The sequence below is a fragment of the Salvelinus sp. IW2-2015 genome, linkage group LG18 (genome assembly GCF_002910315.2).
Source record: "Salvelinus sp. IW2-2015 linkage group LG18, ASM291031v2, whole genome shotgun sequence".
NCBI lineage: Eukaryota > Metazoa > Chordata > Actinopteri > Salmoniformes > Salmonidae > Salvelinus > Salvelinus sp. IW2-2015.
The window spans coordinates 5,641,296-5,658,794 of NC_036858.1; the positions used below are offsets into that span (position 1 = coordinate 5,641,296).

The following is a 17,499-nucleotide window of genomic DNA, read 5'->3' on the forward strand; positions in this document are numbered from 1 at the left end:
GTCTCCTACCCTGACTCCGCCAATCTCCCCATGTTGCCCACCCCCCCCCACCCCAAAAAAAATTATGGGGCTACCTCTCGTGCACGTTACCTCGAGCCAATTCCTCGTAGTGTCGCCGCTCCGCTCTAGCTGCCTCCAGCTCCTCTTTCGGACGGCATACCTCTCCCGGCTGTGCCCAGGTCCCTTGCCGTGCAATATTTCCTCCCATGTCCAGGAGTCCATTACACGCTGCTTGGTCCTTTGGTGGTGGGATAGTTCTGTATCAAACGTCGTCGGAGAAGGAGAAGACCAAGGTGCAGCGTGGTAAGTATTCATAATCCTTTTAATAAATACGAATACTAGAACAACAAAACGACAAACGAACAGTTCTGCAAGGTGCAATACACAAAAACAGAAAACAACTACCCACAAACACAGGTGGGAACAGGATACCTAATATGGTTCTCAATCAGAGACCAATGATAGACAGCTGCCTCTGATTGAGAACCACACACGGCCAAGACACCAAAGAAATAGACAACATAGAACACCAGACATAGAATGCCCACCCCAACTCACGCCCTGACCAAACCAAAATAGAGACATAAAAAAGGAACTAAGTTCAGGGCGTGACAGATTAAAAAAGACTGGAGTACTGCAATTAACTGTATGTAGTGAATTTTCAGATGAGCTGACAGCGATGGAAATTTCCCTCATTGTTTTATTGCGGTCATTGGTATCTGTCTGGGCAAGGACTCTGCTGCACTTCCAAAAACAAATATTTGACTGTTCAATTATCTGTTTGCTGTACGTGTCACTGAATGCCAGAGTTGGTATTTATGCCACAGCTGAACCGACCACAAACCACAGTTAAACATTCATTTAATTATTTTCCTGGTGCAGCAATTTTAGCATGCATGCTGAGTCTATCCATTTTGAATAGGAATCTAATATGCATTGTTGGGTTCTAAATAAACCGAGTAAAAAACTCACGGACGCTTAGTAAAGCTCAAACCAAGTTTATTGACCCGCTGGGTCATACAGCTGCATAAGACCAAAAACATTATAACGATTCTCGTGGGCTGAAGGAAGAGTGGACCAAGGTGCAGTGTTTAAAGTGTTCATCATTTAATCCAAAAACCAAATCGAACAAAAACAACAAACAGGAGAACGAAAGCGAAACAGTTCTGTCTGGTGCAGACACAAAAACAGAAAACAACTACCCACAAAACACAGGTGGGAAAAGGCTACCTAAGTATGGTTCTCAATCAGAGACAACGATAGACAGCTGCCTCTGATTGAGAACCACACCCGGCCAAACACATAGAAATAGACAACATAGAACAAAAACATAGAATGCCCACCCCAACTCACGCCCTGACCAACCAAAATAGAGACATAAAAAGGATCTCTAAGGTCAGGGCATGACAAACATATTCATACAAGTACTGGTATTTAACCCTTTCTCCTATGCTGAGTCTCTTACACATCTGAACACCCAATACATCTATATTGCTAATAGAACCTTAGTGATATCTGTTCTTCCTTACTTCATCTGACCTGACTCCTCCCCATAGGATCCCTGATGTCCAACAATAACATATTCTCACAGAATGTAAAATGTCTAAATTCCCCTCTCTCCCTCAGTGACATGAATAAGGATACTTCATATTTTCAATTTAGAACTCAGAACCCATCAGAATGTAACAGGAATATAATTTTAAACAGAATACAATGCAGTGCAATATCAGAATCAGTAATACTATGTCATTTGTCGCAATGACTAAACTTGACGGGGACTCAAATTACAAATGTCCCTGAGATTTTTGTTTTTGCACTGAGACTAAAACAAAAATCCCTCTTTCAATCTTGGTAGGACTTGCTACTTAATATGCTCTTGTTGCACCAGCACCAACATAGAATTTGCCAGTAGTTAGATATATGCAGTACTGCTTCTATTTTTAGTTCTGTTATTACAATCTATTAGTTCTCTCAGGAGATTTTTCCTCTTAGCTTTCCAAGGCAGTGCATGCTCATATGAACAGGCTCATATTGTACATGTATTTTCATGCTGGTCAGTGAAAGTGGGACGGAAACATGTACTGTACATGTAGGAAAAGTCAGCTTTAGCCCCCACATGGCCCCACGCCAGTGAATGCAATCGGCTTTCAAACCAGCTCCTTGATACAGTTACGCAATGGTTGTCTACGCTTGCATTAATTATGCAACACTGCTGTGACAGCAATAACTCACTGGCTGTCTAGTGGGGTGAGGGGAGAGAGGGAAGATGGGTGAGAGAGGGGAAAGGGAGYGTGGCAGACCACAGTTTGGTCTGCCCCAGATTCTTCAGTAACTCTATACCTCAGCTGGATCTTGCCATTGGCTTGGCTTGCTCTAGCTAGTCATCGGGTTGCATTTATGTTTGCACTTCATGAACAAGGTGAAACTGTGCTGCTGTGAGGCAGTCTTGCAGAACGTGCACTGCCTGACACTGCTGTCTGGGTGTGTTTGGATAAAGTGGAGTCATGATGTGATAACACAGCTAGCACACAACTTTCTGAGAACCATATGTTTCTTTGCGCTTGGTGAGAGCGTTGTTGTCCTATGGTTATTTGGCATATAACCTTGCCACAATGTTCTGGGAATGGTGCAGGATACCCAGCTAGCACATAACGTTCTGAGAACCATATGCTTCTTCGGTGGGAATTTTAGTACTACGTTTTCTACAGGTTTCCTCATGGTTCTATTTAAAGTCATGTTCTCAGAACGTTCAGAGAACATTAAGAAACAATATTTTTCTGTCGGAATTTCAGTACTTCAGCATAACGTTTTCTGCAGGTTCTATTTTAATTCATGTTCTCTGAACATTAAGAAAACTTTCCATAAAAAACACAAGAAAACATTAGTTATGTTCAAAGAAAGTTCTAAGAATATTATTTAAAAACACATTCTCAGCGTCAACAAAACTCTCGCTATCCTCTATCTTTTAGTATTTATTCGGATTCGAGGCAGCGGCTACTGTTCCTGGGATTCAAACAGGAAACAACACAACAAATAAAGTACATAATATACATAAATATACATAGCACTACATTTACATTACAATTTAGCCATTCAGCAGAATTTCCCATCCAGAGCGACCCTCAGCTAATGCATTCATCTTAAGATAGACAGGCGAAACAACCACTGTCGTCTCCCAACCACGTATCACATACATAATACAATGCATAATACAATACATAATACAATACAAAATGCATAAAAATTGTCTGTGTCCCCGTCGTGTTGTAAGGTGTTCTTTTATCTGTTTTTTKATCTGTTTTTATTGCTAGTTTGAGTTACCTGGGGTGGCAGAGAGTTTAATTTAGCCATTGCTCTATTTAATACTGTGTGTTTCCCAGCCTCTGTTCTGGACCTGGGGATTGTGAAGAGACCTCTGGTTGCATGTCTCGTGTGGTACTGATGAACTCCGAAATGTGTGCCAACTGCTTGAACAGACAGTTCGGTACCTTCTACACATCAACACTTCGCACAAAGACCAATAGTGATACAGTCAATCTCTCGTCAACTTTGAGCCAGGAGAGATTGACGTGCATGTCATTGATATTCGCTCTCCGAGTACATCTAAGTGAAATACGTGCTGCTCTGTTTTTGACCAACTGCAATTTGCCTATGTGCTTCTTTGCCGCACCTGACCACACAACTGGACAGTATTCCAGGTGCCACAAAACTAGGGCCTGTAGGACCTGTCTGGTTGACTGAGATATGAAGAAAGCAAAGCAATGTTAAGTGTGTTCAGGTGTGTTGGCCACACCTGATCTTAATTAGTGATTGTTGCGTTTAAAATGGGGTCTGTTTGAATAGACTAAAATGAATAGCTTTGTATGAGTAAAAAAAACTTGGTATTCTAGCAACATCCAGGTGGTGCAGTGGACTATTCCATGATTAGTAAACAGAAGATCATCGGTTCTAATCTCACAGATACCATGCCTCAATTTAAAAAAAWATATGTGTTTGCATGATTAATGCTGATTATTTTCCATGTGTCCTATCTGTGCTTAGAGTTCAAAACAGTTCATGCTAGCTAGCAGTGTTATTAAAAGTCTTATTGAAACATGTTCTCAGAATGTTATTTCTTTACTTAAATAAAACCTCTCAGGAAAACATCCAGGGAACCATAGTAAAAGTTCTCAGAACCTCAGCTTTACCGGTCAGGACACTTATGGCTTCGTTCCCAGAACCAAAGGAAAACCAAAAACGTACATTCCCACAACATCCAAGGAACCAAATGTGCTAGCTGGGAAGAGTGCATGGGACTGAAAAGTGGTCAAGGACAGAGTAATACAGAGAAAATATGCAACTATGTCTATTAGGGTTTGCAAAATGAGGCCAAATGTATCAAGTTTGCAACTTGATAATGCTTGCATAATGTGTATGATTAATACTTTAGACAGTGTGTGACACAACAATCCATGCATGACACTACCATAGTCATGCACTGCTCTGTTTAAGTGCAAATTTTAGTGCAATATTGGGTCAATAAACAGGGWTTCATGATTCAGACCAACATGGTAGTAACTCCTTGTCTTGTGTCATGCAGTAGTCAGGTTTTAATGGACAAACTCCCATGGTACTACCACTGGTTGTCTTGTGAAATCCTGCAGTTTCACTGGAATCCCATTGTGTCCTGTAGTTTCATATCCTGCCGTTTTACTTGTCAGWCTATTGCGATAGCGACTCTGTGTCTTGTCCCTCTCGTTGTAGTTACTGAGGCCCGAGGAGGTGGAGATCCTGGTGTGTGGCAGTCCCAACCTGGACATGAGCTCTCTGCAGAAGGCAGCCCAGTACGAGGGCTACAGCAAGACTGACCCCACCATCAGGTACTATAAACCCATCATCATATCAGTCATTGTGTAAAAAGGCCTGATGTCTCATAGATATTAAAGCCACAATCCTGAGTTTCTAAATGACCAGTGAACAGCAGGAAATATCCCAGATGGTGCATCTAATTAAAGTAGGTCCTAATGATTGTGCCTAACCCTAACCTTAAAGTAAATCATCTAATGTGTTACTCCGTCTACGTGGTCAGGGCGTTCTGGGACGTGGTGCTGGGATTCCCTCTGAAGTTCCAGAAGAGGCTGCTCCACTTCTCAACAGGAAGTGACCGCGTCCCCGTGGGAGGAATGGCCGACCTCAACTTCAAGATCTCCAAGATTGATGCCTCCACCGACTGGTGAGATACTGCAGATGTCCTCACTGTTTTCTTTCTTATTCATTGTAAACATGTTCGAAAGTACTAAAAGCAGACCTCCTTTATTCAGTTGGTATTGTCACATTTGTTTTATACAGAACAGCAAACGTGAATTTATCGTTGACCTTTTCTTCCTTCCAGGTTGCCTATATCTCACACATGTTTCAACCAGATCTGCCTGCCACCATACAAAAACAAAAAAGAACTGAAGCAGAAGTTAACTATTGCCATTTCAAATGCGGAGGGATTTGGACTGGAGTAAACTCAGATAACGACAATGGTTAAACTGCCATTTATCTTTGGATCGTGGTCAGTAGGGTGTGTATATTTGAACATGTTCAGACATGCTACCAGTAATCTCTCAGCTTCAGTATTTCTTAATAATATACTTAACAAATCTGGTTCTGTAGAATATTGAGTGAAAAGTTACATTACAAGTATAGCCTTCAAAGCTCTCCCGTTTGTGCTATAAATACCTTTGCCTTTTGGATATCAAAATGGACATGGAAAATGTTCTGCCCAGTCCATTAAACAATGGAGTTGTTTATTAAAGTCAGAGGTTGAATGTAGGTCAGAGCAGGGCTGGGTTGGTCTGTGATAAAATAGTTAAACAAACAGTCTGCCAGTACTGTGGTGTCAGCTCTTAAAGTGACAGAGCCCATCTCTCCTCCTGAACAGAGTTCTTTCCCGCCTCTCTTTGACAAAAGCCTTTTCAGGCCTAACATTTAAATCATTCCGAGTCTGATGGTAAATTRTGAACACAGATATTATCTTGTTGGTATTTATACTAATATATTTTGTTTTCAGAGGTCTCAGAAGTTTTGAAACATTTGGAAGACGTTTCTGTTATGTTGTTCGTGAGCAGAGTTTTTAGACAACCTTTTCTGGATGGTTTCATGTAGAGCAGGAAAGGGAATCAAGCTTCGGTAAGGTTTATCATGTTGGGGCGGCAGGTAGCCTAGTGGTTAGAGTGTTGGTCCAGTAACCGAAAGGTTGCTAGATTRAATCCCCGAGCTGACAAGGTAACAATCTGTCGTTCTGCCCCTGAACAAGGCAGTTMACCCACTGTTCCTAGGCCGTCATTGTAAATAAGAATTTGTTCTTAACTGACTTGTCTAGTTAAATAAATAAATAAATACAGTAGTTGTGCTGGTATATGGCTATTATTGATGTGGGAACTTACTGTGTACCTTGTTTGCTTACTCCCACATTRTCGGTGATGCCTCTCTGTACAGATTACATCTCTTGGTACAGTTGGCATATTGTATGGAGAGGTATGAAATAGTTACAAAACACCAATGAGATCACGATTGATATCAAGGCAAGTATGAGTTCGGTGGACCTCACACACCTGCAGGTTAAAACGATGAGACGRATTCATGAAATGTACAGTATCGGGAACTATGTCATGTGATTTAATACTGTTGTATAGGGATCCTTTTGTAAAGTGGTGACACTTGTGTGGTAGTTAGCTCGCTCAGGATGTCCATATTTCATGGACTGTATGATTCTTCTAAAATGATCTTGATAATAAAAATAAGGTCTTTGTTGAAACAGATCCGTTGTCCTGTTGCATGTGGTGTCCAATTAAACAAAGGTTACCAGGCTTAGACGATCTTGCCTTACATTGAGTCCTCCCTCATYACTCTTTCTCCTCAGGTAATGGACACTTACACTAAAGAAAGACTGCCTGTGCTTCTCTAACAGGAGCAATCGGTTGTKTTGATTTATGAGCCCAGGTCAACTGTTTATAGTTCTCCCCAACAGTGAGGAAGTGAAGTTGCAATGCATACCACCAACTGTGATGGAATGGAAGTTATTTAAAGTATACTGCATAGATAACTATTTACATCTCATCATTGAATGTATATGTTGGACATGGGGATTTAGTCACAGTTAAGKTCAGTGGAGGCTGCTGAGGGGAGGATGGCTCACAATAATGGGCTGGAATGGAGCGCATGGAATGGCATCAAACACATGGAAACCATCCTCTCCAGCCATTACCACGAGCCCATCCTCCCCAATTAAGGTGCCACCAACCTCCTGTGGTTAAGTTATCCTGTACTCTAGAAAACATACGAAAGGGTCTGAATACTTATGTAAATGTGATATTTAATTTTTTTATTTGAAATACATTTGCAAAAATTTACAAAAAACTGTTTTTGCTTTGTCATTATGGGGTATTGAGTGTAGATTGAATTATTTTATCCATTTCAGAATAAGGCTGTAACGTAACAAAATGTGGAAAAAGTCAAGGGGTCWGAATACTTTCTGAATGCACTGTAAGTTATCCTGCATTCTAGAAAACCTACTAATCATGTGGCCTGTTGCTGATTTTAAACATGTGCACTATGTTCTTCCGGAGAAGCCTTTTAGTATAGTTGACGTGATGAGCTAATGCTTTAAATGGGGAAAGTGTTAAGCAGTAGCCAAGCTTGTGAAAATATAGACCAGTCGCCCAATCACAGGAGGGATCCCCCAGCAGAAATAAAATGACTACTAGCCTTCCATTTAAATCTGGGTTGCTCTCTTGTAGTCTAAATGGRCCCAGCTGCTGCTAGGAACCTCTAAAAGCATCTGTATAGACGGTCTCTGTAGTCTTTCTCTAGTCTATGTACAATGTTGTACTGTAGCCRGCTGAGAATGGACTCCTATCATAAAGGTTATCAGAGAGCCAGTCAGTCAGCAACCATACTCACATGATAAACCATAGAGACTGTAGATGACGCAATCACATCACGTGGCTGATCAGAAGGTTGAGTCTCTCAGTAAAATATTTGACCTTCCTACAATCAGACAGCTTTGTGTGTCCAGTTTGGCCCCGAGTGACTGACAGCCCTCCTCTGTCTCACACCTCAAGGTGGGTCTAGGTCAAKAATCAGGCCAAAGGTAGACCAGAGAACTCAATAGCCAGGGGCCACSTTCATATCTGTCTGATCAAGGCCATATAACACCTCACCACATGCCATCGGAGGCGTGTTAAAAACACTTTATAAAGGTTACCGCCATTCATCAGATCAACAACCGCCCGGTTTCTGAAGTGACAATGTGTACATTCATAGTTTGGATTGCAACTGGAAAAAAGCCAGTTATCGCATTCAGAATGCCTTAGAGGCATGCYAGACCAGTGCTGATTGACGAACAGGGTTGGACGGGTTGGGTTGCCACAGCAGAGGGCTCGACTTAGAACGGTAGGGTGTCGACAAGCAGAGTAAAAAGGTGCTCCCATTTTTGGGTGCCTTTGCTGTACTCTGAGAACTGAACGTAATATTGATATAAACCCAATGTACCTGGGCGTGGACTGGTTGAGAACACGTACAGGCATAGGATTTTAATTTGACCTGTAGTGTCGCAGCAAAAWTATTCCAAACTTTTTGTCCATAATGTTGCTTGAGCTGTGGTTAGGCTATTATCTGGTCAAAATGAGGCTACATGAAAAGCAGAATACTGTTAATATAACTGTGTGCTAGTGCGTGTTTTCTGTGAATTTATGTAACTGATGAAGCTCATCTGCATTTCCTGCGGKGCAGGGAAATTCYCAGCAACAAAAGAGTGATCTAATTAAGAYCCTACATCAATGGAGTACCAGTACTTGCAAGCGAGGTCACAATAGGGCCTAGGTATGTCCACTCATGACAGCTGTCCGAATACCTCAGCTGTGACTCCTTGGCTCTCATTACCCAGTGGTTCCCAACCAGGGGTACTAGGACCCCTGGAGGTATTTGGCCTATCCACTTCAGAAAACTCATGAGATCATAGGCTTACTGGTAAAATGCACATGARGGGGTACTTCAGGGGTAYACCGGGCAGAGCAAAATTCAGTTGGTGGTACATTAACCGAAAMAGGTTGGGAACCACTGTCATAACCCACTTTTTACTGGCACAGGTTTAATCTCTCTAGACAGACGGGTTACCTCCCACAATGTACCAATGTTCCAGGTCTGGGATTTCCGAGACTAGCACAGGTTGGCAAACCTACAGCACTACACCGTTGCTAAGTGCCACAAATTGTAGATGAACTAATTGCTCTCRGGTAGAGAAGAGTATAAGAACCTTATGTCTGAAGTTCACTGAAACCACTCCACAYCATGCAAAAAAATGACTTATCATGAAACCAAGTTCATAACTCTAAGTCATATCCACAAGTGTCTGTTTTAATTCCTTATTGCCTGCTACTGTAGTTCTACTGTATAGCCTGCTGTGTCCCAGTTCTTCACAATAGCAACTTCTTCCCTTTTACATTTTATTGACTTAACAACATGGCTGTGAAAGTGTTGTCACACTCCCCCAGCCTATTACCAGCATAATAGGAGGGGAATTATGAATGTTTTCCCTTTTCATCCATAGGTTATTGCCTCCAAAGTGGCGCAGCGGACTAAAGCACTGCATCTCAGTGCAAAAGGCATCACTACAGACCCTGGTTCGATCCCGGGCTGTATCACAACCAGCCGTGATCGGGAGTCCCATAGGGCGGCGCACAATTGGCCCAGCGCCGACCGGGTTAGGAGAGGGTTTGGCTGGGGTAGCCAGTCATTGGAAAATAAGAATTTGTCCTTAACTGACTTGCCTAGATACAGTTGAAGTCAGAAGTTTACATGCACTTAGGCTGGAGTCATTAAATCAAATTTTTCTACCACTTCACAAATTTCTTGTTAACAAACTATAGTTTTGGCAAGTGATTAGAACATCTACTTGTGGCATGACAAAAGTAATTTTTTCCAACAATTGTTTACAGACAGATTTTTCACTTATAATTCACTGTATCACAATTCCAGTGGGTCAGAAGTTTACATACACTAAGTTGACTGTGCTTTAAATAGCTTGGAAACTCCAGAAAATGATGTCATGGTTTATAAGGCTTTCGATAGTTAATTGAATCATTTGAGTCAATTGGAGGTGTACCTGTGGATGTATTTCAAGGCCTACGTCAAACTCAGTGCCTCTTTGCTTGACATCATGGGAATTCAACGAAATCAGCAAGACTTGTGGACCTCCAAAGTCTGGTTCATCCTTCGGAGCAATTTCCAAACGCCTGAGGTACCACGTTCATCTGTACAAAAATGTAACGCAAGTATACACATGGGCATGCAGCCGTCATACCGCTCAGGAAGGAGACGCGTTTGTCTCCTGGAGATGAACGTACTTTCGTGCGAAAAGTGCAAATAATCCCAGAACAACTGCAAGGACTTGTGAAGATGCTGCAGGAAACAGGTACAAAGTATCTATATCCACAGTAAAACGAGTCCTAATTCGACATAACTTGAAAGGCTGTTCAGCAAGGAAGAAGCCACTGCTCCAAAACCACCATAAAAAAGCCAGCACTACGTTTACAACTGCACATGGGGACAAAGATCGTACTTTTTTGGAGAAATGTCTCTGGTCTGATGAAACAAAAATAGAACTGTTGGCCATAATGACCATCGTTATGTTTGGAGGAAAAAAGGGAGGCTTGCAAGCGCTGAAGAACACCATCCCAACGTGAAGACGGGAGTGGCAGCATCATGTTGTGGGGTGCTTTGCTGCAGGAGGGACTGGGTGCACTTCACAAAATAGATGGCATCAAGAGGTAGGAAAATGATGTGGATATATTGAAGCAACATCTGCTAAATTAACTCCAATATGCCCATCTCAAGACATCAGTCAGAAAGGTAAAGCTTGGTCGCAAATGGGTCTTCCAAATGGACAATGACCCAAGCATGCTTCCAAAGTTGTGGCAAAATGGCTTAAGGACAGCAAAGTCAAGGTATTGGAGTGGCCATCACAAAGCCCTGACCTCAATCCTATAGAAAATTTGTGGGAGACTGAAAAAGCATGTGCGAGCAAGGAGGCCTACAAACCTGACTCAGTTACACCAGCTCTGTCAAGGAGGAATGGGCCAAAATTCACCCAACTTATTGTGGGAGCTTGTGGAAGGCTACACAAACGTTTGACCCAAGTTAACAATTTAAAGGCAGTGCTACAAATACTAATTGAGTGTATGTAAACTTCTGACCCACTGGGAATGTGATGAAATAAATAAAAGCTGAAATAACAATTTTCTGTACTATTATTCCTGACATTTCACATTCTTAAGTAAAGTGTGATCCTAACTGACCTAAGACAGCGAATATTTACTCTGGAAATAAATGTCAGGAATTGTGAAAAACGGAATTTAAATGTATTTGGCTAAAGTGTAATGTACATTTCAATTCAACTGTACATAAAAGTTAAATAAAATACATTTAAAAAATGTAGTGCAGGGTAAACATTTAGGGTCATGGTCAAAGGTTATACAGAGTAGTGGTTACACTCATGTTTATTTTGCTTAATCTAATGCTCTAGTATTGCACAAGCATTAATGTGTCAGTTAACCATAATCTAAATAAAAAAGGTTCTGTATGTTGTTTCGCACTGTACATGGCGTTCACAGATTCCATTGTAGTGAGGTGATATTTATCATACAGGCTATATTATATACAGTACCTYACACTCGAACCCGTAATAAGACTGCAATGAATATTAAACTGAATATCTGAATATCTGACTCTATTATCATGTGAATGCTATAAGCGAATCCGATGGTTCTAGTCAAAATAGCGAGCCTTGCGTCACCACTTGGAATACTATAAGTTACATGTGTCCAACATTAACAGGCTGAGAGACAAAGAGCTAATGWTTCATTTAACCTCAGTTCAGAGCTGCACAGTTAGAGGCCGAGCATATATGCTATGTGAATAACTTTTACCATTAGTTAAAATACATATTTTACCTTTATTTAAATAGGCAAGTCAGTTAAGAACAAATTCTTATTTTCAATGACTGCCTAGGAACAGTGGGTTAACTGACTTATTCAGGGGAAGAACTACAGATTTTTACCTTGTCAGCTCGGGGATTTGAACTTGCAACCTTTCGGTTACTAGTCCAACRCTCTAACCACTAGGCTACCCTGCCACCCCAAATAGAAATATTACTCACAAATAAGAGGACAGTGGTTTGTATCCATTTAAAAKTAATCAGATGTAGTACAGTTATGCAATAAGAATATGCATATCAAATGGTACATACCAGAAGTCTTCAATGTGAAAAGATACAAAAAGTCTAAACGGATAAAATACATACTATARTGTAACGGAACGCTACACCTGGAGATTGGTTTAGAATAACTCCATGAACAAAGTTTCCACCCATCTTTTATTTTCCCCAGAGCGCCAAATATCAGTATCTCTCATCACTTTGCTTGGCCAAAACAATAAACAAAGGGCATAAAAACACCATATGCATTCTTGAACCTTTTCTAATCTAAATGATAGGAGTGCACCCTCTTTGAACTAATTAACACAGTAGCTGTAAAAATACATCCATAGCACTTAAAAACAATAAAACATAGACCTAAGAAAATTTGCGAATCTTTATGAACTCTTGAAACATTCCGAAAACGACAATTTAATTCACACAGCAACATTAATTTAGTCGACTCAAGTTTTAATGTGTCTTCACACCCCCGGCGGTGTGCGTGCTCCCAGGATTCTATGGGAGCCTCCCGCCTCTGAGAAATCCACGGATAAGGTTGTGTTTGACTTTTATGATATCCATCATATGGTCTGCCATCCAGACAWTGCCATAAATCGTGATTGAGTCCTCACCCTGGACCTTAGCGTCTGGACTCATCTTCATCACTGGCCTTCATCATCATTCACATTTGTTCACTCTATTTTTTCACTACATCATCACAGTCRTTCTAAGGATTTTGATGAAAATACTTAACATAAAAGTGGAATTAAGTCCACACATTTGTGTAATATGAATCAATAGGTAATGGAAACGTTACAACATATTGGTAATATTTTGTATTCGACATTGCCCACTTTTGATGTGCCCAGGGTTTTACCAGCCCTGGTTGCGCAATCGATATGCTGATAGAATTTAGGGAGTCTTGTTTTCAGATTAGCCTTRTTAWAATCCCCAGCTACAATGAATGCAGCCTCAGGATATGTKGTTTCCAGTTTACATAGAGTCAAATGAAGTTCGTTCAGGGCCATCGATGTGTCTGCTTGGGGGGGAATATATACGGCTGTGATTATAATCGAAGAGAATTCCCTTGGTAGATAATGCGGTCGACATTTGATTGTGAGGAATTCTAAGTCAGGTGAGCAGAAGGACTTGAGTTCCTGTATGTTGTTATGATCACACCACGTCTCGTTAATCATAAGGCATACCCCCCCCGCCCCTCTTCTTACCAGAAAGATGCTTGTTTCTGTCGGCGCGATGCGTGAAGAAACCAGCTGGCTGCACCGACTCCGATAGCGTCTCTCGAGTGAGCCATGTTTCCGTGAAGCAAAGAACGTTACAGTCTCTGATGTCTCTCTAGAAGGCAACCCTTGCTCGGATTTCATCAACCTTGTTGTCAAGAGACTGGACATTGGCAAGTAGTATGCTAGGGAGTCAATATAAAATTGAAACATTTATTACCTTATACTTTTGTACTGGAATAGCATTATGCTTAAAACTAACAAAAATTACAATCAAATGTATTTGTACTGTTCTGTCACACAAGTCTCATAAAACAAAATTCATATTCATAGCAGGAATGCACACAAAGTAATGTGCCCGTCTCCGGAGCCTGACCAGAAGACCGCTTCGTTTGCCCCTTTTACGGCTACGTTGTTTAGGTTCGCCGGCTGGGATCAGATCCATTGTCCTGGGTGGAAGGCAAAACACAGGATCCGCTTCGGGAGAGTCATATTCCTGGTCGTAATGATGGTGAGTTGACTTTGCTCTTATATTCAGTAGTTCCCTCCCGACTGTATGTGATAAAACCTAAGATTACCTGGGGTACCAAAGTAAGAAATAACACGTAAAAAAACAAAATACTGCATAGTTTCCTAGGAACGCGAAGCGAGGCGGCCATCTCTGTCGGCGCCRGAAGTAGGAGCCGTCAGTGCTCGGTTGTCTCTACCAAGTCTGTCTCCAAACAATTTGATTTGCTGGTTTTAAGCATTCAACTTTCAAATAGCTCTTTGTTGACTGTTKCTGGGTGCTATTGTCCTCCATCAGCACAGGCCTGTACCCTTCCTGCCCTAAGCTCTCTCCTGGCCCCTTACACTAAGTCTGAATTTGTCCTGCTAGGTAACCTAAACTGGGACATGCTTAAACCRCCTGAGCARGTCCTATAGGAATGGGACTCMCTAAATCTTTCTCARATTATTACCAATCCCACAAGGTATGACCCCAAACACCCAGAAAGGCTACTCTCCTCGATGTTATCCTCACAAATAATCCTGATAGGTATCAGTCTGGTGTTTTCTGTAATGACCTTGGTGATCATTGTTTTACAGCCTGTGTTCGTATTGGCTGCTCAGTGAAACGACTTGTCCTGATTTGTCATAGATGCTTGCTAAAAAACTTGAATGAGCAAGCCTTCCTTCATGAACTGGCTTCTGTAAAATGGTATAGAATCAGCTTGATCCCCTCTGTCGAAGATGCTTGGCCCTTCTTTTTTGATATTTTCAGTAGTATTGTTAACAAACACGCCCCCATAAAGAAAATGAGAATTTAAAACAGATTCAGTCCCTGGTTCGACCATGATCTTGCAGAGTTACTCCACCTCAAGAATTGCATTTGGTGAAATGCTCGGCACACGCATACTCAGGCTGACTGGCTCTCGTTCAGGCAAATGAGAAAAGTGCACTCAGGCTGTCCGGGAAGGCCAAAGTTAGTTACTTAAAGGAGCAGTTCTCTCTCTGTGGGTCTAACCCCAAGAAGTTCTGGAAAACGGTTAAAGACCTGGAGAATAAACCCTCCTCCTCACAGCTGCCCATGTCCCTAAATGTTGATGATGTGGTTGTTACTGACAAGAAGCAAATGGCTGAGCTCTTTAATCACCACTTCATTAAGTCAGGATTCTTATTTGACTCAGCCATGCCTCCTTGCCCGTCCAACATTTCCTCATCTTCCACCCCTTCTAATGCGACTAGCCCCAATTCTCCTCCCTTTTTTCCCACTGTGTCACTACAAAGTTTCTCCCTGCAGGCGGTCACTGAGTCCAAGGTGCTAAAGGAGCTCCTTATAAACTTCTTAAGGATCGGTGTCCCGCTAGCGGGACAACTTCAGGTGAAACTGGAGGGCGCGCAATTCAAATAAATAATCATAAATATTATGGATTTTAAACATTTAGGTTCATATAAGTGTCTGATATCGGCTGAAAGCTTAAATTCTTGTTAATCTAACTGCACTGTCCGATTTACAGTAGCTATTACAGCGAAAACATGCCATGCGATTGTTTGAGGACGGTGCCCCACATCAAAATATTTTTCCGCTGGCACAGTTTCATACATTCACATATAACGATTAAATATTCACTTACTTTTTGAAAATCTTCCTCTGATTTGTAATCAAAAGGGTCTCAGCTATAACATGTAGTGTCGTTTTGTTAGATAAAATCCTTCTTTATATCGCAAAAAGTCAGCTTACTTGGCGCCATMGATTTGAGTAATCCACTCGTTCAACTTGCAGAGAAAGGAATCCGAAAATCTACCGCTAAACTTTGTTTCAACAAGTCAAAATACACTTCTATTTACCCCTCAGACACCCTAAAATGTAATCAAACTATAATATTTCTTTCGGAAAGAAGTATGTTCAATATGWAACCGATTTTAGCAGGTGGGTAATGTCTTCATGCGCGCGCAAACACGAATTTACAAGACTGTCCTTCTACTAAAACTGATATTTCTTATTCGTTTTTGAAGTTACAAGACTGAAACCTTGAACATAGACTGCTGACACCCTGTGGAAGCCATAGGAATTGCATCCAGGGACGTAATTTTCAATATGACCTTTCTCTTGCATTTCTAAGAGGATGATCTCTCAAAGAAAATGCTGGTTGGTTTTTCTTTGGATTTTCTCCTACCATATCTATTGTGTCATATTTTCCTACATTATTTTAACATTTATACAAACGTATAAATGTTTTCTTTCCAATGATACCAATTATATGCATATCCTGACTTCAGGGCCTGAGCTACAGGCAGTTTACTTTGGGCACATCATTCAGACAGGAAGTGGAGAAAAAAGGGGCCTATCCCTAAGTTTAAACTTGACCCCAAAAAAACATCTCTGTCAGATGGTTTAGACCCTTTCTTCTTTAAGRTGGCTGCKCCTATCATCGCCAAGCCTRTCTCTGACCTTTWTAACCTGTCTCTCCTCTCTGGGGAGGTTCCCATTGCTTGGAAGGCAGCCATGGTTCGTCCTTTATTTAAAGGGAAGATCAAGATTATCCTAAATGTTATAGGCCTATTTCTATTTTGCCCTGTTTATAAAAASTGTTGGAAAAACTTGTCAATAATCAACTGACTGGCTTTCTTGATGTCTATAGTATTCTCTCTGGTATGCWATCTGGTTTCCGCTCAGATTATGAATGTGTCACTGCAACCTTAAAGGTCCTCAATGATGTCACCATTGCCCTTGATTATAAGCAATGTTGTGCTGCTATTTTTATTGACTTGGCCAAAGCTTTTGATACGGTAGACCATTCCATTCTTGTGGGCCGGCTAAGGAGTATTGGCCGCTCTGAGSGGTCTTTGGCCTGGTTTGCTAACTACCTCTCTCAAAGAGTGCAGTGTATAAAGTCAGACAATCTGCTGTCTCAGCCACTGYYTGTCACCAAGGGAGTACCCCAAGGCTCAAKCCTAGGCCCCACGCTCTTCTCAATTTACATCAACAACATAGCTCAGGCAATAGGAATCTCTCTCATCCATTTATATGCAGATGATACAGTCTTATACTCAGCTGGCCCCTCCACGGATTTTGTGTTAAACTCTCTTCAACAAAGCTTTCTTAGTGTCCAACAAGCTTTCTCTGCCCTTAACCTTGTTCGGAACACCTCCAAAACAAAGGTCATGTGGTTTGGTAAGAAGAATGCCCCTCTCTCCGCAAGTGTGATTACTACCTCTAAGGGTTTAGAGCTTGATGTAGTCACCTCATACAAGTACTTGGGAGCATGGCTAGACGGTACACTGTCCTTCTCTCAGCACATATCAAAGCTGCAGGCTAAAGTTAAATCTAGACTTGGTTTCCTCTATCGCAATCGCTCCTCTTTCACCCCAGCTGCCAAACTAACCCTGATTCAGATGACCACTGATTCAGATGACCACTCATGCTAGATTACGGAGACATAATTCATAGTTTAGCCGATAAGGGTGCGCTCGAGCGGCTAGATGTTCTTTACCATTCGGCCATCAGATTTGCCACCAATGCTCCTTATAGAACACATCACTGCACTCTATACTCCTCTG

At 41.5% G+C, this 17,499-nt stretch overlaps 1 protein-coding gene across 1 annotated transcript in view; it reads left to right on the forward strand.

Moving 5' to 3' along the window:
- Positions 1-6,788, forward strand: part of LOC111977375 (probable E3 ubiquitin-protein ligase HECTD2) — a 45,521-nt gene extending 38,733 nt beyond the window's left edge. Inside the window, exons 19-21 of the mRNA XM_024006763.3 lie at positions 4,744-4,859; positions 5,069-5,212; positions 5,372-6,788. Coding sequence (XP_023862531.1) covers positions 4,744-4,859; positions 5,069-5,212; positions 5,372-5,492 — 381 coding nt within the window. The 3' untranslated portion in view covers positions 5,493-6,788. The remainder of the gene's footprint in view (positions 1-4,743; positions 4,860-5,068; positions 5,213-5,371) is intronic.
- The last annotated feature ends 10,711 nt before the right edge of the window (positions 6,789-17,499 follow it).